This window comes from Oncorhynchus masou, chromosome 10 (assembly GCF_036934945.1).
Source record: "Oncorhynchus masou masou isolate Uvic2021 chromosome 10, UVic_Omas_1.1, whole genome shotgun sequence".
NCBI lineage: Eukaryota > Metazoa > Chordata > Actinopteri > Salmoniformes > Salmonidae > Oncorhynchus > Oncorhynchus masou.
Genome location: NC_088221.1, coordinates 12305113 through 12328191, shown reverse-complemented (window position 1 = coordinate 12328191; position 23079 = coordinate 12305113). Strand labels below are relative to the sequence as shown.

The following is a 23079-nucleotide window of genomic DNA, read 5'->3' as shown; positions in this document are numbered from 1 at the left end:
AAGGCATGGTTTCGGGTCCATCCCCAATTTGTGGCCCTATAACCTGCCCCATACTCTCCTTTTCTCAACCCTATTGAGGATTTTTTTTTCCTGCATGAAGGTGGAACGTGTACGATCGTCATCCCATGAGCATGCCACTATCTTTCTGGCCATGGATGAGGCCAATGTCAAGCTTGGATTCGCTATGCCAAAAGGTTTTTCCTGCGGTGCATGAACAATGAGGACATTCACTGTGATATGGATGAGAATTGATGGCCAAATGCTCAAGACAGGCTTGATGCAAATGAGTGCGTGCAAAACATTGTGTCAATTTCATTAATTTGATTTTTTGTTACATTTGATTTACACACAGTGCACCTATGTTGCAGTTATGTGAGAAACATTTTTGTTTGCATGAATTATTTTAGAGGATGTCTTCATTGATCACACCTTTGATTACACATTGGATAGGTATTATGTAGAATATTCCTTTCAGCATGTCTAAGTGTTCTGAAACGTGTTTCTTGCATAATTTACTATTGGATTAACTGACAGTTAAAACGACTAAATTGACAATATATCATCATATTGTGGATTGATCATTAAACCAACGTTATCATTAGATTTCAAAATCAATGGTTGTGTGGTGAGAGATGTTTACAATCTAAGTGAATGCACAATGACAGGTTTTGACTGAAAGACTGGCTGCGTTACAAGTGAGACCAGGTTGGAGATTTGTACTAAGAGTTGTGAAAATGTACCACATACTTGTGAAAATAGTACCGAAGCGACATAAAAGAAAACTTGTAAGATCAAATGTTTTAGCAGTCAATGTAAAGCAGAAAAAAATACTACTTCGAGTCTAAGTTAAATATAATCATATTTATTTCCACTACAATGGGACCTGATTGACAGCCTGTAAAGATGAATCAGTTAGTTGGATCCAGACACAATTTGCGATTGTTAATGAAGTCTGATACTTTTACCACACCGTTGTTCGAGATCCTGTGAGAAACAAAACAGGATACAGAGAAAATAAAATAATCATTTCTCATCTTCAAACCCTATCTATCGAGGTGTCATAAATGCTTTGTACTCACGCTCTCTTTTGCAGATAGCTGAGAACTCTGTCAATCTGCGACTGTGAGATGTTCTCATTCCCAACTGCCAGGTAGGTGTAGAGAAACCGGAAGGTTTCAAAGGACACACATGCATCTGGAGGCTTACAGTTGGAATCGCAGTTCATTATGTAGCAGGCTTGAGTCAAGGCATCTTTGACATTCTGTCAAGAGATGGACTAAGAGGTTGACTTTCTTTTGAATATAGTGTACTTTTTTTAATTTAACCTTTATTTAACTAGGAAGTCCCATTGAGCTCAGAAGTAATCTTTTTCAAGGGAGACATACTTCATTGGTAATGTGAGAGATGCACATTCTACAAAGAAATGACATACAAAGAATTACATGTTGAATGCATTTATATTTAGTAAATATGATTTACCTTTCCAAGATAACTGCAGCATGAAGCAAGGAATTTATTCCATTCAATTTCTTCACCAAACTTTCCCATTGAAAGGATGTGGTTCAAGGTATTCTCTGGCATATTCAAACTTTTCCATATGAGCCCAATCTCCAACTTTCTAACGGTCTCCCTTTCAGATAACTGGGAGATAGATTTTAAAAGGACTCCAGGTTAGTTGGCCTAACCTGTGTTCCTTGATTCGGCATCATGACAATTTGTTAACTGCAAGTGTACTCAAATCAAACATCAAGAAAAGACCTGAGATATTATACCTGGGAATGTAGAATTCCCAATATCTCATTTGTCAGTTCCAGTTTGGTTTCAGGATTTGGCTTCACTGAAAAAGGCTGTCCTTTCACCATAGCTGTGAAGTACCTACACAAACAAAATAGTATGGGCTTTGAAACCTCCTCACTGTGTGTTTACAATAAAATAGGATGCATACAGTGAAATGCTGGAATGCAAAGAAGCATCTGTTCCTTCAAGTGTTTTTTGAACTCACGCAGTGGAATACTCAATAATATCCTCTGGCTGAGCTCTGATGGCATCTTTGGTGAACTGCAGCAAAAAGTCTGGCAACTCTTGTGGAATATGAACACTCATTCCAGTGTGACTGCATTCACTTCCACTTGAATTAGGCCTAGACATGTCTGGGAACACAAAGGGTCCTAAAGGTGTTTTTTTTGAGAGAGAAAGAGAAAGAGAGAGAGAGAGAGAGAGAGAGAGAGAGAGAGAGAGAGAGAGAGAGAGAGAGAGAGAGAGAGATTCTCATTATTCTTATAATTTATGTTCACACCCCTATGTCATTTCATTAGGCTGTTATTTAATTTAATTATGTTACATGTTTTTGATTGTTATTTGTTGCACCCTAATAGTGATTTTCGAGCCCCCATGTCACCATTCAAATCCTGATGCCCGGATGAATTGGTTTGTCATGCTGTTTTTACATATTTCTATCGAAATGCCAAGTAAATCAAGTGTTGTTTTTTTATCAAGAAGTTCATCCCACTGTTTTTCAAGTTTGCCTTGATAGAAAATGTAACATTAAGCCCCATTCTTTTTTTTCAAATAATGTTTTGTTTAGGACTAACCATTAACTTTAGTGGTAACAATCCAACGTGTTTTTCTGCCAGTGAACACAGGCATGTTTTTTTAACATAGGTACGAATTCCAACATAAAATAATAAATAAGATTTAAAAAAAAACTTACTTAAACTCTTTTAGCTCTATCCCAAGAAAGAAAACACATCTAGTATAGCTTACTCCTCTCCGTTTCTGTTTAATATGTTTATTTTTAAACGACTCCTGCCAGGTTGGTAGCCAAGTAACGCCGTTAGCGTGACGTTCATGTGACGTTTAGGTTTAATTGCGCTGTCTCACGTTGTTGGTGGTTAACAGAAAACACCAGGCTACCACTAGAGGGTAATGTTTAGCTTTCTATCGAGCAGACAGACAACAGCGTGATCACAGTGCCACATTGAATGCGATCCATTTATGATTTTAATAAGCCTAATGAAATATCAACAGCGAACCTTAACTTGAATCTTCTTTCATGTTTGGGGAAAGCTACACATACTGCATTCCGGGGCGGCAGGGTAGCCTAGTGGTTAGAGCGTTGGACTAGTAATCGAAAGGTTGCAAGTTCAAATCCCCGAGCTGACAAGGTACAAAATCTGTCGTTCTGCTCCTGAACAGGCAGTTAACCCACTGTTCCTAGGCCGTCATTGAAAATAAGATTTTGTTCTTAACTGACTTGCCTAGTAAAATAAAGGTTAAAAAAAATTCATTCAAATCCACCGGAAACTGCTGACAAGAATCAGGCAACTTAATGTCATAGAACTAACTTTTGGGATTGCTCCTCGTAATTAGGCCTATTATGAAGTTTCTCTCGATAGAGGGCATCAGCGGGACCAATAATGGTGCATTTGAATAGCAGGACGTTGTCTCGTTAACTCATGGGATGAAGGGAGCGAGAGGGGTTGGCCAATCGATTAACAAATCGTTTTTTTCTAGTCATGATCCTTAGCAGGGTGATTTTAAATTTTGTGATTGCCCCCCCCCCCCGCTAAAAAAACATAGGTTTGTAGAAAGTAGTTATATTTAATTACATGGCTTCTTGTGTAAACTTTCTCTACAGCGAGCACTTTACTCACCAGCAATTACCTGTTTAGGGAAAGGGGTTTGTTTAGGGGGCGTGTGTTTAGGGGCGGAGGAGGGTGCGGAGGGGTCCGATTCTGAGCTATTGTTAGGAATACACCCCTGATGATACTGCTTGTATCTGCGCGATTAGTGGATTTTACAATCAATAAGAATACAATTAATTTGTTGGAATATACGGATATTAGCCTGCTATTATGCGTTTTTTGTCCCTGAAAACGTACAGATGTAAAATCATGTTGATGCTTTTTTTTATATAGCCAGACCAGTACCATTATGCAGATTTCGTGACATCACTAGAATTAACTGCCAAGAAACCGTTCTAATGCAACCACATGCTGATGCCTTGTCTTTGTAGGCTACATCTGCTCCGGCTGTATTATACTCAAGACGTGTGGTGTTTATAATACATACGTTGTTTTGCCAGTAGAACAACCCATTTGCAATCTTACGGTATCTTCAATTGTGTCACACGCGCCTTGGCTTCCTTTTGTGGCGCCGGGGCTGCGAGAGGAGGAGGTAGAGTTTTAAACAATAGAGCGCAAAATACAGCCCTGCTCCTTGGAGCTTGTAACAAGGACGGGAACCTACGACTGGAAAGCGAACAGCTGTGACAAAGAACTCAAGAACATGAAGAAGCTCGTGCACTGATTTGGTTATAGTAATCACTGGATATATTTTGCGCTACATTGTCTCTGACATCCTCAAGGAGAAAACATGAATTCAGCTGAAGGAGCCGAGGAGGGTCCAAATGATTCCGATACGGATGCGTTTTTCAAAACCGGTAAGATGAAAGTACAGTATTTGAAACCATTTCCCTCTGTGAAGTGAAACGTTTTGAGACATCTAGTGTTATTTGGGGTAGGCTATTGTGTTTAACCTATGGCAAATCTATCTCATTCATAGCCACACTTGGTTTCTGTGAGTTCCTCGGCTTAGTTACTAGTCCAAAGAGTGGTTTTCACAGTCGTTGGTATTCATTTACATTATGTAAGCATTGAATTGAGGAAATCCGTAAAATTATGTCATATTTTGTATATGAATGTTCAATTAGGCTGTATTGGGGGTGGAAAGTGTATAAAGGACACTTGCTTTTGTTGGATATTTACCCTCATACACTCTTATTGCAGGACTGTGAACTAATGACTTATACACACACACACACACACACACACACACACACACACACACACACACACACACACACACACACACACACACACACACACACACACACACACACACACACACACACACAGAGCGATACAGTATGTGTTAGTAAACACTTGGCACCAGGGGAAGTGAAGATGATATTATGCCATTCATAAAGTAGAGTATACACACCCTGGACTGCTTAATGGGTGCCTGTATCCGTCAGTGGGGGACTCCCATCACAGTGGAAAGGCAGTTTCTCAGGGACAACCTAGCCGTCGGACACTGCTCATGTTTAGTGCCTCTACACAATGTGTATCCCTGAGCAGTCTGCCGTGTGTGTGTGTTGCACACATTCTGCCTGCTCTACTGGAGAAGGGGGGACACACCCTGCCTCTCCATCTCACTCTAGCCTAGTGCATGGGAATCACACCCGGCTCTGCCGCCACGCACCCACTACGAAGTAGATATGTATCTCCATTTCCAGCTTAATTAGTGGGATAAGCGGTTATTAGGGCCGGGCAAAAGAGTAGGTCTACATCCCAAATGGTACCCTATTCCCTAAATAATGCACAAAGTTTTTCCAGGGCCTTGGCTTTGGTCAAATGTAGCGCACTATAGGGAATACACTGGTCAAAGGTAGTGGAATAGGGTGAAGTAGTGCACTATAAAGGAAATAGGGTGCCATATTCTTTTAGTTGTGGCTGTCTGACTGTGTTCCCTCCTTTTTTGTAAGTCAGTTAGAATGAGAGTAGGAGCTCCCTTCCTCTTTCCTCAGAGGGAGGTCACACTGGAAAGGCTCGTACTGTTTTTATGCAAAGCATCCTCATTGTAACTGGAGCATAATCTATCAGGCATCCTCCACTGTAGGTTGAGAGCAGATAAGAACAAGGAAGTGGGACAAAACACAAGCTGGGGGAAAAGTGGCGCCCCGGGCCCAGATACATTCTGCCTTTGGTGTCAAGGTCTGCAGAACCACACTACAGCAGCGCTGGCTTTTTCTTCTTCTGCACCAAGATGGAATTGAAATGACTCCCAGATGGCGAGATCTGTAAAAGCCACTGGCGAGGAATATGACTTTGCTGTGGTGGTACAGTGGAGACCAAAAGAGGACATCTGCTCCTGCTTCTCCATCTACGATCTATCATTGATAGTTGTATTGATACAACATGGCAGGCCCTACCCTGGGGGCAGGCAGGCAGGGGGAGAGACCATAAACCATGAAAGGCCCCTTGCCCGGTCCCACTCAACCACAGCACCAACCAGGAGTGGGTGTTTACCGTGCGAGAGAAAGACATTATGTGGCTGAATGAGTAGTAATCCATTCACAACGGCCGGCTGAAAGAGCACTGAAGTGGGTTTATGTCCCGGGCCTCACAGGAGACTCCAGGCCTGCTTATTCGGAGCTTAGAGGTAGATTAACCTCGAATGCGAACTTTAATTCACCCCTCTTTGTAAAGTGGATTCCGAGTCGAAGCATTTTCTTGTGTACATGACATAGGTCTTTTCCTCTTCAGGCTCACAAAGTAATCAGAGGGCTGTGTAGAACTTTCTCCCTCCGTCTGCCTTTGTGATTATATGTAATTGGTAGCCATGGCAATCACTTTGCTGGGTAATTTTGGCTGCTGCTCTTGGCTTTTAAGTAGTTCCCTCGCAGAGCGAGGGCCATCATCAGTCCGGATAATAATTTCTGAAGATTGACAGAGGCAAACTCGTGGATTAGTATTTGATTTGCTTTAGCATTTCAGTCTGCCATAAATAAGTCAAGCTGAGAAAAAACCCCCAGAGCAGCTGGGTTGAAAGGGGCTACTTTAGCTGATTGGACCTTTCCGACATTGTGAATATGAAGTAGGCTTATTAACCAAATGAATTGATAACACAACTAGACCTACATTTTGTATTTGTGTTATAAAACCCAAATTATATTTACACAGTTCCTTAGTGGCTATTGGGCGTTGTAGAGGGTTAGCTCTATTCATTGTTAAAAGCCCTGGCCAGTGTGTTGGTGCTAAAAATGAGAGTGGGGTGTAGTGTGTGTGTGTGTGTGTGTAGTCACACAGCTTGCTCAAATCTGCTAGGGCAGCTGGTTGACCCTGGTGCCCCCAGGACCTTTTTCATTTTCCACTTCACCGTGTGATATAGGACCTGCTCCCTCACGGAGCCAGTGCTTGCATCCCAAATGGCACCCGATTCCCTATATAGTGCACTACCTATGTAGGGAATAGGCTGCCATTTGGGATGCCCTCAATGACACAAAGGCTGCCTGGACTGGATGGTTAGGCTTAGGTTCTGATGCTTATTATCTGAGCTCACAGTCACAGTTTCGTGAGGGGCGATGCTTTTTCACTTAATTTAAACGCTAAGGTTAACCGTTATGCCGCCCTGCACCTTAGAGGCTGCTGTCCTGTATACATGGACTTGGAATCACTGGCCACCTTAATAATGGAACACTAGTCACTTTAATAATGTTTACGTACTGCTTTACTCATCTCATATGTATATACTATATTCTATTCTACTGTATTTTATTCAATGCCACTGCCATTGCTCAATCTAATACTTATATATTTCTTAATTCCATTATTTTACTTTTAGATGTGTGTGTATTGTTGTGAATTGTTAGATACTACTGCACTGTTGGAGCTAGGAACACAAGCATTTCGCTACACCTGCAATAACATCTGCTAAATATGTGTATGTGACCAATAACATTTGATTTGATTTGGATAGCTCCACTTTGTTGGGTAATGTCATGGCACTGCAGATGAGGCACTCCATGCATTCAGTCACCTGATTCATGAGTGGCGCATCACATGCACGTAAAACATCACATAAAAACACCTCGGTGTAATTGGCTCCTCAGTGTTAGGACAAATATTTACGTTAATTCACACAGCTCGCTTTGCTTTATTATGTTTTCACTTCATTTCACCCTTGGTAATAGGCCCATACAATTAAAATTAACAGATCATTATTACATGATTGTTACAATGGTAATTGAATGTGTAGTCTACCTCAGTGCAGTGCCTATTTTGCCAGGTCATGCATTGACAATTGACACAGTATAGACCTACTTACAAAACGGCACATCTGCTCTGACCAAACATAAAGAATGCAGGCCAGGGTGTTGTGATCTTGGCACATGAAAGAGAATCTGTGAAAGGGAATGAAACACTGCTAACTGAATGGAGTCATGGTTTCCCTGCAGTCTGAGAGGCAGACCGACAGACAGGCAGGTTCCACCCCACCGTGACTAGCCCTGGCCTGGGTACTGCATCGCCGGGCAACCCCCTCCTCCTGGTAGTGGTACCACACTGACTGACTGGCCTGGCCCCAGTAGTTAATGGTGGCTGTGCTTCATGGGTAGACCAGCAGGGGGGGGGGGGGGGATGGTCTCCGATGCCCCCACTGTCAGCCGGAACAATGGGTGTATACTGAACCCTCTCTCCCCGTCCCCTCTCCCCTCGAGCGGCCAGCCAGAAGCACCAGGCTCAGTCTATACTGCACCGCGCCACCAGGGTGGCAGATGGCTAATTGGCCGACGTAAACCACTAGGATAATAGAGAGAGTGAGAGAAGATTTGCGAGGATTATTGAGTCATGATCTGACGTGGAGGAGGGATAGGCAGAAAGAGGGATGTCCCCTACTCATAAAAGCAGCAGGCTCGTCACCGCTCATGTCGAACCATATGCTGCATGTGTGTTGTTGAGGGCGGTCTGGTTGGTTAGCCTGAGAGGGTAACGGAGGGAGACCTTATTAGCAGATCGCTGAATATAAAGGCTTTTAGAGAAATTGACAACGCAATCGAAGCAGTTCCCTAAGGACAGCATCTGTGTTTATTCTGTCTGATAAAGAGTCTAAAGACATAACAGTAGTTGACGTTTTCTTCTGCCTGATTGTTTATCAGGAGTGGCTGGTTTTAGAGGCTTTCATTTTTGTTTTCCTGCATAATATTTCCTTGTCATATTTAATACACGTGCTACTGCACAATTTTAACCAGCCATTGCAGCAGTCATTTCAGTCTTGTCGTTTCAGTATGTCTAATAAAACCTGTGATGATATATATATCCCATTTAGCAGACGCTTTTGTCCAAAGCGACTTACAAGTCGGCTGGGGCCACTACTTTTACATATGGGTGGCCCCCGGGGGGAATCGAACCCACGACGCTTGGCGTTGCAAGCGCCATGCTCTACCGACTGAGCCACATGATGACAGTAAAGTGTTACATCTCACAGTCACAGAGACTATTATCCATTTCTGCTGGGAATTGACATGACTGACTAATCCTTAACAAATCTCAACATAATTGGTGCTGTAATATCTCTAAATTTGTGTTGAATGAATTAATGTACAGGCTAATCTAAATATGTATGGTTATGGGATTTTATAAGAGTACACTATTAAGGAATCGGTGTCTGTACTTTAGATGACATGGGTGCTTGGGACTCCACTCTGACCTGTGACGTAAAGGCACCCTACTCCATAGTGCACTAATTTTGACCAGGGCTCTAGTCAAAAGTAGTGCATTATATAGGGACTATGGGTTAGAATGTTTCAACGAAATTGGGTCGTTAACATTTAGAAAACAATCCCTAACTGAAAACCAATGTTTTTTTAAAATATATTTTCTTACAATATTTGTCACAGTGCAGTTAACACAAAACTACCACTAACAGGTCCCGATCATCACCATCATGAAGGGAAAATAAAAAGTAAACAAATACCTAATGCAATAATGCTATAACTTTAGTAGTAGGAGATATGCGTCTTTCAAATGATTTGCCACAGATAGGGTTGCAAAATTCCTGGAACTTTCAATTATATTCCCTTGTTTTCCAGAAATCCTGGTTGGCGGATTCTGGATTCTCTGCTTATTCTTTCCTGATTCTAGAAATCGTCAACCGGGATTTTGGGCAAACCAGGGAAAGTTCCCCAAATTTTGCAACCCTATCCACAGATATAAAGTGCTCCGCATTAACAGTTGTAACAATGGCAAAGACTGAGGCAGGGAGGCGACAGCAGCGAAGTCCTGTAAGGCAATACTTTGAGAAGTTTAAATGAAAAGGTGCAACCTTTGTGAGCTGGAATTGAGCTACAGTGGCAGTACAAGTGTAATGCTTCACCATTTGAAAGGGAGAAATGCTGAGATCCAAACCATTGCTGGCAGCAGCACTTCACAAGAAAGAAGGGGCGGAGTTTCGAAAATCAAAGTGTTGATGTCAATGGTTTTTCATTTATTTAAATTGAACAAATTCTTATTTACAATGACAGCCTACCGGGGAACAACTGCCTTGTTCAGGGGCAGAACAACAGATTTTTTACCTTGTCAGTTCAGGAATTCGATCCAGCAACCTTTCGGTTAATGGCCCAAAGCTCTAACCACCAGGCTACCGGCCGCCCCAATGTCTGGGGTTGGGGGACAGCAGTAAGGTGAGCTCTGTCTGATAGCCATGACTTCGGTAGATGGAACCATATCTGCATTGTGAATTAATGTATCATTTAAATAAACAATGAAAAAAAATGGCTGTTTTTAAACGCTAATATATATTTTTTGCATTTGTCATATCCCTAATCAGGAATAGGGTTCTATTTGCGATGTAGCCACGGCAACCAGGTTAGACCACCTGCTCACCCCATCTTTGCCGCCTAGTTTAATATATTTTATATCCACTCAAGTGGATAGGCCTATTCCTTTATTTCCCCCTCTTGTCCATGAACTCTCAAGCATTTTGTAAACTCTAGATGGGAAATATAGCGAGGCCTCTGAGATTGAAGATGGAAAGCATACCTGATAGGGTAAGCTTGAAAAAAGCTTCCGGGTTACAACCAAATAGTTGCCAGCTGTAGCCATCAGATTTTAGCATGATGTGATAGGCCTAAATAGTGCTGTTTTTAAGAGGGGCAGGTAAGGGTAATTTTCTAATCCTATACTGACAATTATGAAAAACCAATGTGTTGCGGTGATCTTTGTACGAACTTGAACCAAGTCACAGAGAAACACAGCAAGCGAAGGTAAAGGTAAATTCACCTCTTTACTTAAAGTCTTGACAAAAACAAGGCAACAGCACAAGAGTGCACTAAACATAAGACCTAAGCACAGGTACAAGCAACAGAGGAACCTAATTAGCAAGGCTAACCCAGACAGGATGACCACATCAGTGAATCAACCCACTCAGGTGACGCACCCCTTCCAGGGACGGCATGAGAGAGCCCCAGTAAGCCAGTGACTCAGCCCCTGTAATAGGGTTAGAGGCAGAGAATCCCAGTGGAAAGAGGGGAACCGGCCAGGCAGAGACAGCAAGGGCGGTTCTTTGCTCCAGAGCCTTTCCGTTCACCTTCCCACTCCTGGGCCAGACTACACTCAATCATATGACCCACTGAAGAGATGAGTCTTCAGTAAAGACTTAAAGGTTGAGACCGAGTTTGCGTCTCTGACATGGGTAGGCAGGCCGTTCCATAAAAATGGAGCTCTATAGTAGAAAGCCCTGCCTCCAGCTGTTTGCTTAGAAATTCTAGGGACAATTAGGAGGCCTGCGTCTTCTGACCGTAGCGTACGTGTAGGTACGTACGGCAGGACCAAATCAGAGAGATAGGTAGGAGCAAGCCCATGTAATGCTTTGTAGGTTAGCAGTAAAACCTTGTTCTGTTGAACTTGACAGTGACACATGTGTGTGAGTGAGCGGGTGTTATTACATGTTTTACTCATGTAAACGTTATTTTTGCACACATGTAGCCTTGTGCACTTGATTGATGTCTACTATAGTGGCCACTATAATAGAGCAAAACTAGAATTGCTGTTTGTTTCATTCTATTTGTACTTTAAGATGTTTTTTTTCCCCAAGAGCAATATTTAGATGTGTGTGGTCACAAGCAGTCTGTTATAAAGGTGGTTATGGCTAACTGTTTTTTTCTCAAGACTTGAGTGTCATTTGCAGTCTAGGCAACAAATAACATTGCATTTATTTCTTTAAATGTTTTAGCTGTAAGTTAAGTTCACATCAACCACTTTCTATTTTACACACAGAGACTGATCATGTAGATCAGTGGTTCCCAAACTTTTTATAGTCGCGTACCCCGTCAAACATTCAACCTCCAGCTGCTTACCCCTTCCAGCACCAGGGTCAACGCACTCTCAAATGTTGTTTTTTTGCCATCATTGTAAGCCTGCCACACACACACTATACAATACATTTATTAAACGTAAGAAAGAGTGTGAGTTTTTGTCATAACCCGGCTTGTGGGAAGTGACAAATAGCTCTTATAGGACCAAGGCACAGATAATCTATCATTTTGCTCTTTATTTACCCATCTTACATATAAAACCTTATTTGTTCATCGACAATTGTGAATAACTCACCACAGGTTAATGAGAAAGGATGCGCATGACGCTGCAATGTTGGGTTGTATTGGAGAGAGTCTCAGTCTTTTTTGTTGTTGTTGAATTTTACCCCTTTTTTCTCCCCAATTTCGTGGTATCCAATTGTTTAGTAGCTACTATCTTGTCTCATCGCTACAACTCCTGTACGGGCTCGGGAGAGACGAAGGTCGAAAGTCATGCGTCCTCCGATACACAACCCAACCAAGCCGCACTGCTTCTTAACACAGCGCCATCCAACCCGGAAGCCAGCCGCCCCAATGTGTCGGAGGGAACACTGTGCACCTGGCAACCTTGGTTAGCGCGCACTGCGCCCGGCCCGCCACAGGAGTCGCTGGTGCGCGATGAGACAAGGATTTCCCTACCGGCCAAACCCTCCCTAACCCAGACGACGCTAGGCCAATTGTGCGTCGCCCCATGGACCTCCCGGTCGCGGCCGGTTACGACGGAGCCTGGGCGCGAACCCAGAATCTCTGCGCCACGGCTAGCAGCAAGAGCCTCTCAGTGAATGCTGCAGTGTACCCAAGTGGCATTGGGAGCAACAGCTTGCTCACGCGTTACCACTCCACTATGTCTCCCTGCCATGGCTTTTGCGCCATCAGTGCAGATACCAACACATCTTAACCACCAAAGGCCATTTGATGTCACAAAGCTGCCCTGTACTTTATAAAAAATATTCTCCTGTTCCAGTGGAGAATATATGGTTTGCAGTGGTTTGCAGAAGAGGATGTCTTCCTTACTTGACCCCCCCCATAAATGTAACGGACATATACCAGGAGCTGTGCCAGGCCCGCCACCTCTGTCGACTCATCCAGCTGTAACGCATAGAGCTCCCTGGCTTGTATGCGAAGTAGTAATTGTTTACTGTCATGTAACTGATACGTCGTTGAAACAAGTGGTGTTTAATGGAGGCATTGTCTGTATAGTTTTTTTGGCCTTTCCCCACAGCATTGTACCAGCCATTTCCACAGCAGGAGGAAGAATTAAGTCCTCCACAATAGTATGGGGCTTGCCTGTCCTAGCCGCTCTATAGCTCACCATATAAGATGCTTCTAGCCCCTTCTTATTAATGGTATCTGTTGATTTTATACATGTCTTACTACTTACTATTTGGCGTACCCCCAACGGCATTGTGTGTACCCCTTTGGGAATGCCAGTTTGGGAATACCTGTGTAGATCATATTCTTTGTTGTTTAATTAGTTATAACCTGCATTTCCCACTAGCAGGGATGTTTTTGCATGTTTCAGTGCAACAACAAAAAAGTGGCACCTTTTTGGGCCTTCACTAGTTTGCATCCCTGTAGATTTATCTCCCTAAAAGACAACTGACATAAATAGCATACAAAGGATGAATCTTTATCAATAGCAACAGCTCTTGGTGCTCCTGGAATCAGAAGCTTTTTTGACTTAATGGAGCAACGTAGTCAGAAAAATGCTGATGAATGTCTTGCTTGAGCTGTATATGCAACTGGCTAACCTCTGATGCTCACCGGCAATGTGTATTGGAAGAGATTTCTGAATGCCCTTCGCCCAGCATACACCCCTCCAACCAGACATGCTTTATCTACTCATTTGCTAGATGCAGAGTTCAACAGAGTTCAAGTTAAGGTCAAGCAAATCATAGAGAAAGCAGACTGTATTGCAATCATCTCTAATGGGTGTTTGAAAGTTTGTGGGCAAGGAATAATGAACTACATCATCTCCACCCCTCAACCAGTATTCTACAAGAGCACAGACACAAGGGACAACAGACACGCCGGTCTCTACAATGCATATGAGATGAAGGCTGTCATCAATGTCCTTGGACCTTAGAAGGTATTTGCACTGGTGACAGACAATGCTGTGAACATGAAGGCTGCTTGGTCTAAAGTGGAGGAGTCCTACGCTCACATTACATTTACATTTAATTATTATATCCCATTTAGCAGACGCTTTTGTCCAAAGCGACTTACAAGTCGGCTGGGGCCACTACTTTTACATATGGGTGGCCCCAGCGGGAATCGAACCCACGACGCTTGGCGTTGCAAGCGCCATGCTCTACCGACTGAGCCACAGCAGACGCTCTTATCCAGAGCGACTTACAAATTGGTGAATTCACCTTCTGACATCCAGTGGAACAGCCACTTTACAATAGTGCATCTAAATCATTTAAGGGGGGTGAGAAGGATTACTTATCCTATCCTAGGTATTCCTTGAAGAGGTGGGGTTTCATGTGTCTCCGGAAGGTGGTGATTGACTCCGCTGTCCTGGCGTCGTGAGGGAGTTTGTTCCACCATTGGGAGGCCAGAGCAGCGAACAGTTTTGACTGGGCTGAGCGGGAACTGTACTTCCTCAGTGGTAGGGAGGCGAGCAGGCCAGAGGTGGATGAACGCAGTGCCCTTGTTTGGGTGTAGGGCCTGATCAGAGCCTGGAGGTACTGCGGTGCCGTTCCCCTCACAGCTCCGTAGGCAAGCACCATGGTCTTGTAGCGGATGCGAGCTTCAACTGGAAGCCAGTGGAGAGAGCGGAGGAGCGGGGTGACGTGAGAGAACTTGGGAAGGTTGAACACCAGATGGGCTGCGGCGTTCTGGATGAGTTGTAGGGGTTTAATGGCACAGGCAGGGAGCCCAGCCAACAGCGAGTTGCAGTAATCCAGACGGGAGATGACAAGTGCCTGGATTAGGACCTGCGCCGCTTCCTGTGTGAGGCAGGGTCGTACTCTGCGGATGTTGTAGAGCATGAACCTACAGGAACGGGCCACCGCCATGATGTTAGTTGAGAACGACAGGGTGTTGTCCAGGATCACGCCAAGGTTCTTAGCGCTCACATCACACCCATTGGCTGTGCTGCTCATGCATTGACTCTGCTCCTCAAGGACACCATGGCACTGAAAACAATGGAGAAAGCCAAACATTAGAGAGAGCCAAGCAAATGGTTAGGTATGTGAAGGGTCATCAAGTTATAGCAGCAATCTACCTCACCAAGCAAAGTGAGAAGAATAAGAGCACCACATTGAAGCTGCCCAGCAACACCTGTTGGGGTGGTGTTGTCATCATGTTTGATATGGCAGTCGTGCCAACATCTCATCAGCGACCTGGTGGAAGGGACTTTGTGGATCTGAGCCTCGTTGCCCTTTAGTTTTACAGATGTACTTTTAAAACGTTTTTGGGAGATGTGATGGATCATTGAGGATCATTCAATATTTACTTTCTTTGGTTGTTCAGTGAAGTCATTCCATGTGAAGAGCCAACTCGTTTGATTAAAGTTCAATTCGTAACTAAATAGTTTTTACAATTTCTATTGGAAGGATTTTATAATTTGCAATTATGTCTAGGTAAAAAGTAATATGTTTATGTTTCTGTCTCCATATGATATGGTAAATACAGTGCCTTGCGAAAGTATTCGGCCCCCTTGAACTTTGCGACCTTTTGCCACATTTCAGGCTTCAAACATAAAGATATAAAACTGTATTTTTTTGTGATGAATCAACAACAAGTGGGACACAATCATGAAGTGGAACGACATTTATTGGATATTTCAAACTTTTTTAACAAATCAAAAACTGAAAAATTGGGCGTGCAAAATTATTCAGCCCCCTTAAGTTAATACTTTGTAGCGCCCCCTTTTGCTGCAATTACAGCTGTAAGTCGATTGGGGTATGTCTCTATCAGTTTTGCACATAGAGAGACTGAACTTTTTTCCCATTCCTCCTTGCAAAACATCTCCAGCTCAGTGAGGTTGGATGGAGAGCATTTGTGAACAGCAGTTTTCAGTTCTTTCCACAGATTCTCGATTGGATTCAGGTCTGGACTTTGACTTGGCCATTCTAACACCTGGATATGTTTATTTTTGAACCATTCCATTGTAGATTTTGATTTATGTTGTGTATCATTGTCTTGTTGGAAGACAAATCTCCGTCCCAGTCTCAGGTCTTTTGCAGACTCCATCAGGTTTTCTTCCAGAATGGTCCTGTATTTGGCTCCATCCATCTTCCCATCAATTTTAACCATCTTCCCTGTCCCTGCTGAAGAAAAGCAGGCCCAAACCATGATGCTGCCACCACCATGTTTGACAGTGGGGATGGTGTGTTCAGGGTGATGAGCTGTGTTGCTTTTACGCCAAACATAACGTTTTGCATTGTTGCCAAAAAGTTAAATTTTGGTTTCATCTGACCAGAGCACCTTCTTCCACATGTTTGGTGTGTCTCCCAGGTGGCTTGTGGCAAACTTTAAACAGCACTTTTTATGGATATCTTTAAGAAATGGCTTTCTTTTTGCCACTCTTCCATAAAGGCCAGATTTGTGCAATATACGACTGATTGTTGTACTATGGACAGAGTCTCCCACCTCAGCTGTAGATCTCTGCAGTTCATCCAGAGTGATCATGGGCCTCTTGGCTGCATCTCTGGTCAGTCTTCTCCTTGTATGAGCTGAAAGTTTAGAGGGATGGCCAGGTCTTGGTAGATTTGCAGTGGTCTGATACTCCTTCCATTTCAATATTATCGCTTGCACAGTGCTCCTTGGGATGTTTAAAGCTTGGGAAATATTTTTGTATTCAAATCCGGCTTTAAACTTCTTCACAACAGTTTCTCGGACCTGCCTGGTGTGTTCCTTGTTCTTCATGATGCTCTCTGCGCTTTTAACGGACCTCTGAGACTATCACAGTGCAGGTGCATTTATACTGAGACTTGATTACACACAGGTGGATTGTATTTATCATCATTAGTCATTTATGTCAACATTGGATCATTCAGAGATCCTCACTGAACTTCTGGAGAGAGTTTGCTGCACTGAAAGTAAAGGGCCTGAATAATTTTGCACGCCCAATTTTTCAGTTTTTGATTTGTTAAAAAAGTTTGAAATATCCAATAAATGTCATTCCACTTCAAGATTGTGTCCCACTTGTTGTTGATTCTTCACAAAAAAATACAGTTTTATATCTTTATGTTTGAAGCCTGAAATGTGGCAAAAGGTCGCAAAGTTCAAGGGGGCCGAATACTTTCGCAAGGCACTGTATATGCAATGCAAAAAACATCTACCTTTAAACGGTGTTAATATTAATTAGCATATATTTCCGTTAATTTCCATATATTCCCGTTAATTCCCACGGAACGTTTCGAAAATGTGTAACCCTAAATGGCAGTGGTTAATTGGTGGGCTCAGGGAGTCGGTGGTAACTAATTACATGGGGGTCAAGTACGGCGCTGCCACCTGAAAAGTCAAATTAGCTACTCATAGCAGTAATGTGAGGATGATAGTTGGATGGCTGGGTCCCAAGTGGCTGCCTGCGTGATAAGGGCCTACAGTGGCTGAGTTAAGCAGGTAGAGGAGCCGGCTAGTGTGTGTGTGTGTGTGTGTGTGTGTGTGTGTGTGTGTGTGTGTGTGTGTGTGGTGCTGCACGTGCGTGCGTATGTGTGTCAGAGAGAGAGATTACACTCTCAAACACCACTCCACATCAGGAGTCCACAGGGAAGGAAAGCATGTAAACCAGAGCATTACTATTGGAGGATTTTCTATTGACTTTCTCTTGGTTCGGACTGGCGCTTACACATGCCCATAGGGAAACCGCTCCTTCAACCCTCTGTCCTTCTATCCACCTCTCTCTCTGCCAAGAACAAGGGATTGAAAGGAGTGGTGAGGAGACTCAGCAGAGTCTCAATGTTATGTTGTTTAGCCTTGTGATGAAGACATTGCTTTTGAGACCCCCTCTGACGCCAGTGTCTATATCTGTCTGCAGGAGTCTCCGGGGGTAATAGCCATGATATAACGAGAAAATGAAAATGGATATGAGAGAGTTAGTCATTTCAAGGGAAAGCTCGAACAGTCTCCTTTTTTATTGTTCTCCTCCTTCAGATCCCTCTCCCCCTTATCCTCATTCCCTGTCCTGTCCACAGATGTGTGTGTGTGTGTGTGTGTGTGTGTGTGTGTGTGCGTTCATGTGCAATTTGTGTGTGTGTGAGTGAGGTTGTATTTGTGTACGTGTGTGTCTGTGTGCCTTAGCCCCTGACCTCGCTCCTCTCTGAGCACTCAGCCCTGACTCACTGTCAGCCACAAGGTCGCATGGGATGGAACTGGAGAGCACTCATGAATTTTTCATCATCTCTTGCTCTGCTCTCCTCCAGTCAACTTACTGTATTCCTCCTCTGCTTTATGCCGGTTCTGCGTCCCAAATGGCATCCTAAATGGCACCCTATTTCCTGATATAGTGCACTACTTCTGACCGGAGCCTTATGGGCCCTGGTTAAAAGTGGTGCACTACTTCGGGAATAGGGTGCCATTTGGGGCAAAACAAGAGGCTGGCTGGGCTGGACGACTACAAGGCACCACTGTCTGTCTGCCTCTTATTAAGCCTCTGTATTAAAGATGCCCCTGCAGCATCAGCTCTGTCACCTTGTTCCTCTCTGATGATTAATCTCCGTAACAAAAATGGCGCTGAGGGCTGTTGCACATAAAAGTTGTCCTATTGTGTACTCCTACGTCTTAAAGACTCTGTGTCGAGATGGGCTAACTAAAAGGCCTTATGATGCCAGCAGTTAAGACCTGTTCATGAATAGCCTGTTAAAAAGTGGTGTTCAGCACACGTCCCACAAGATTGGTCTGGTGTCAGCATGCACCCCAAAAGCCCTAGTCATGTCAAATAAGGGGAAGAGAGAGCCAGAGAGAATAGAGAGCCAGAGAGAAGAGAGAGCCAGAGAGACAGAATCATGCTGTCAATGGAAAGATGGTTTGCTTAGCACTTTTCCAACACAATATTTCATGGTAACTGGAGAAGGGACGATTGAGGAGAAAAAGGATGTGAACAGGGTGTAAGAGGCGCCCAATAGAGATACTACAGGAAGTGATGCCAGTAAAATGCCTTTTTGAGCAACCGCCTCTCCCTCTTACATCTTTGTAAGCTCTCTGATAACTGTAACAGGCGATACAATAGTATACACATCAAGTAGTACACACCACAGCTGTAGCAGCATAGTAACAGCAGTAACAGCATAGTACTTGTGTCCATGCTGAAGTGCTATGCTGTTACTGTCGTAAATACAGCATTACTACACAGGTAGACGGGCGAACGTAAAGTGTTACCTACAGTGCAGTTCTTTTCACCTACAAAGTTACCCTGAATGTGTCTCTAACACGTGGGAACCCAGGAGAGTATGGCAGAGTATAGTTTAGGCCTAAAATGAGTAACCAACCTTGGGTTGTTCCACCTCAAAAAGCACAAGAAAGAGGATTGTGACACCCACCATGTCAGATTGTTCTGAAATCCTCTCTGTAGTTAGAAACAGATCAGATTAGCATTCCTGAAGCATTTTGTTGAAATATAATTTGATCTCCAAGAAAATAAGCTAATTGGTAGCACCCAAATTAACCATTTTCATTCATAGTATTAATATAATATTCCAAAAATATACTACCTGACATCGGATTTGGACCATACTTTTTTCTAACGATGAGTTAGAATCCAAAGAAATGGTCAAAAGACACCTATTGACCCCCCCCCCACATCCCACGCCAATCCCACTGTATTTCACAAACTTTAAAGTACTTGTTAAGGAGAGAGTGGTCTGTGCACGGGCAGAAGGCAGGCAGGCTGGGCACTGAAGCTCAAGATTATTTGATTGACAGTTCTGGTTGCCTAGTGATGGACGTTAGCCCCGCTTCGGAAGCAGGCATTCCTTTACAGACAAGTAAAATGCCTGTTCATATGTCCAGAGAATGTTTTGTGTTGGCATTTAAAAAGCCGTTGTGTAGCCTACCGTAACAGACAAACAAACATACCACAGCCAAGGTGCTAGAAAGGGTCACATTCCATTATGTCTGAAAAGGTCATCGATACGGATACGGTAGCCTACTGTAATTTCATATTATGAGCCAAAAACACTCCCTCCCACTCAGCAACATAAAGTACCCCATGCTCACAAGACTGGCCCGGAGATGCCTCTGTATCCCAGTTACATCGGTGCCATGAATAGCCTAGGATATTCTACACCCAACAGACAGAAGACTGAACACACACTGTCATCATTAGCAAAGAGGAAGTGCAGACAGGTCAGCGAAATGGAGAGAGAGGGGCAGGCAGAACCATATGTCTTGGTCATCTGCATCTTGCTATGTCCTGTCTTGGATGACTTGCAAATTCACCGAAGAAGCCTAACGTTTCCCTCTTGCTCTCTGGTTTTATTTAAATGACACAACTTTCTTTTTTGTCTATTTAGGTTATAACATGTAAAAATGTGTTTTGTGAATAACTGCACTGTGATTTTAATTATGTGTGGAGAAGAAAAAACGTAACAAATTGAAGGATCCCAACTTCGTTTAAACTTTTAGCGTTTAAATGTTCACACCCACAGCCGAAGTAACATGGAAAGCCCGCTTGTGATGAAGTGTGACTGGCAGTGGAAGCCGACTAATGAAACAAATACAACATCTTTCTCAAAACGTAACAAACCAGCGAGGCTCAAGCAAACAAAATACTTTATTCTTTCACCACCTCAGACTGACAAATTCACTCAACACATTGGTTTTCTTATGCAGAATTACTTTTAACTGGTTTCCCTCTACAGATGAGGACTTTTTCAAATATCAATGTCCATTAGTTTCTTCGCAAGGCAAACTACATTTGTTCTGCGTACCGTTTCCATCGTTTCTTGGTGTGCTTCCCAAAAGGCACCCTATTCCCTGCACAGTGTGCAACTTTTGGTCTGAAGTAGTGCACTATGTAGGGAATAGGGTGCCATTGTGGACACACACACTCAGTTCTTACCGGGCTCCTGTCTGTTTAGTGTATACGGCCCAGGCCCAGACCGACCCAGGCTTATTCAGCCCCTCAGCTCAGCTGGTCCGCTGCTGTGTATCTTGGCCTGAGCAGGGTCATGTTGATGACTCCCCAGGGCTAGCTGGCCCAAAACTTGATTACAACAAAAGCCCAACTGACTGCAGTCATTGTTAATGGGCTGACCCTTTCACAGCGACCTTCGCTGTGTGTTTAATGTTAAATAAGCCCTTAGTAGATGTGCTGTTTGCGACATGCTGCGGTGGGCTACGCCAGTGTGTGTGTGTGTGTGTGTGTGTGTGTCTGTGTGCAGACCACGCTTCTGCTTCTGCTCCTCATCTGCGTGGGGGAGTAATGAAAACGGCATCATGTGGATGACCTCATTGATATGCGTGTTCCTCCGAGGTTCTGGCTTATGTTTTATTAACGTGTAGTGTGGACTGAATTCTCCTGGTTTTGCTCAACACCACCCTAACACATAAACAGCCTGCCATTGAGTGGACAGGGAGAAAGACTCAGCAATAATATGTCTGCTGTCGTTGTTTTCTTTGTGGTTGTATGGTGGAAAACCTCCTTTGGTTTTGTTCTGGTTCAGTGTTGATTCAGTCTGCGATTGTCGATGATAGGATCTCTGTAAGTAACAGACATGTATTTAAAAAGGCACACACAGACCCTATATGGACTGGCTTGCAGGAGATACCAGCCGTAAGTAAGACTTCCAAGTTCTATTAGCAGTTAGAGGTATGTGCTTAGCATGCTGTGAATGACATGCTTCTCACAGGGCAGAGTAAAAACACAGGGTTGTATTGGGGGTTAGTTTTAGCAATATCACAGGGTTTAGATCTGCAGGAAGGTAGGGTTACACACACGCAGGGATTACAATGGGTCCCCCACACTGATAAGTTCACTGTACTGGACCCATAATGCCCATATATTAGAGCTTACTAGAAACATCTGGAAAAGCCATTCGCCCAGGGAGAGACCAGCTCATCGCATTTAATAAAAAATAAAAAAAAGCCTTTAGGCTTTGCCCGAGTAGGAAAAAAACGTCTTTCAATGGTACAGAGCTGTTGCTCGCCCAATCATGGCTGCCTGCTCTTAGACTGTTTAAGCGTCCCAAATGACACCCTATTCCCCATTTTAGTGCACTATAGGGGCCTGGTCAAAAGTAGCGCACTATGAAGGGAATAGGGTGCCATTTGGTTCGCAGTTTGTGAGACGAACAGTGAGGCCAACGATTGGTCCCTCATTCCACTCCAGGGCATTCCACCTATCTCCCTTTGCGAGAGGGAATTGGAAAATAACTCCGTCAGCCGAGTCCGATGTGTGAATGGTGTGTCATGCAGGATCTGTAAAGCAGTTGAAAGGTGGCGAGCGCACGCTGCCGATCGGCCCGGGCCTGATTGCTGTGTTTCATACCGTGGTGTAATGGTCAAGTTCGCCCAGCGTATATAACACAGCTGCTGGATTAATGAACACACTGGGAGCATTGGCACCAGCGTTGTGCAGCTGCAGTGCCAGGATACACTAACCGTGTGTTAAAAGTCTCAGTGAAGGAGAGAGAGCGGAATATGACCCTTTCTCACTCCACTCCAAGCCTGATCGTTGGGCCACTTCAAAGGATCAAAGTGAAGAAGCCCCATTTACTCATTTCAGCCTGGATCTTGGTTTGGATGCACACACAGGACTCACATCTGGTGTGACTCAAACTCGGTTGTTTGTGAAATGAAGTGTTTTGCACTTGAACGATGGATACAATATGACTAATTCAAAATACAGACGGAATGGAGCGTTTGAAGGACACGTTTGGTTGCAAAGCTATTGAACCGAATGTCATCAATGGCGTGCCGCGGTCTCATTCGCATTCTGTCCTCAGCTTGTTTGAGTCACACGCTACACTTGCATGTCTGTTTGTCATTGTCATAGGCACTTGTCAGCGCTGTTTCATGCCACCTGGGTTGATGTTGTGCCAATTTACAGCTCACAGCCTGAAGACGATCCATTAGCGTGATTGAAAAATAAATGGATGTTTAACAAGGGTTTGCTAACAAAAATATAAACGAAAAAATGAAACCATTTCAAAGATTTTACTGAGTGAAAGTTCATGTTCAAGGAAATCAGTCAATTGAAATCAATTCATTAGGCCCTA

General features: G+C 43.7%; 1 protein-coding gene and 1 long non-coding RNA gene across 3 annotated transcripts in view; one reads left to right on the top strand and one right to left on the bottom strand.

Annotated features, from left to right (window-relative positions):
- Nucleotides 1-811: 811 nt before the first annotated feature.
- On the bottom strand, nt 812-2819 carry LOC135546921 (uncharacterized). The gene is made up of 6 exons (XR_010456640.1): nt 2711-2819; nt 2003-2168; nt 1773-1875; nt 1480-1641; nt 1080-1261; nt 812-984 (listed from the first exon to the last, which is right to left on the bottom strand). It is a non-coding gene; the product is annotated as an uncharacterized LOC135546921 (long non-coding RNA).
- Nucleotides 2820-4046: 1227 nt separating this feature from the next.
- Nucleotides 4047-23079, top strand: part of LOC135547152 (kalirin-like) — a 279689-nt gene continuing 260656 nt past the window's right edge. For both annotated transcript variants that reach the window (XM_064975865.1, XM_064975866.1), the window contains exon 1: nt 4047-4441. In XM_064975865.1, coding sequence (XP_064831937.1) covers nt 4375-4441 — 67 coding nt within the window. In that variant the 5' untranslated portion in view covers nt 4047-4374. The remainder of the gene's footprint in view (nt 4442-23079) is intronic.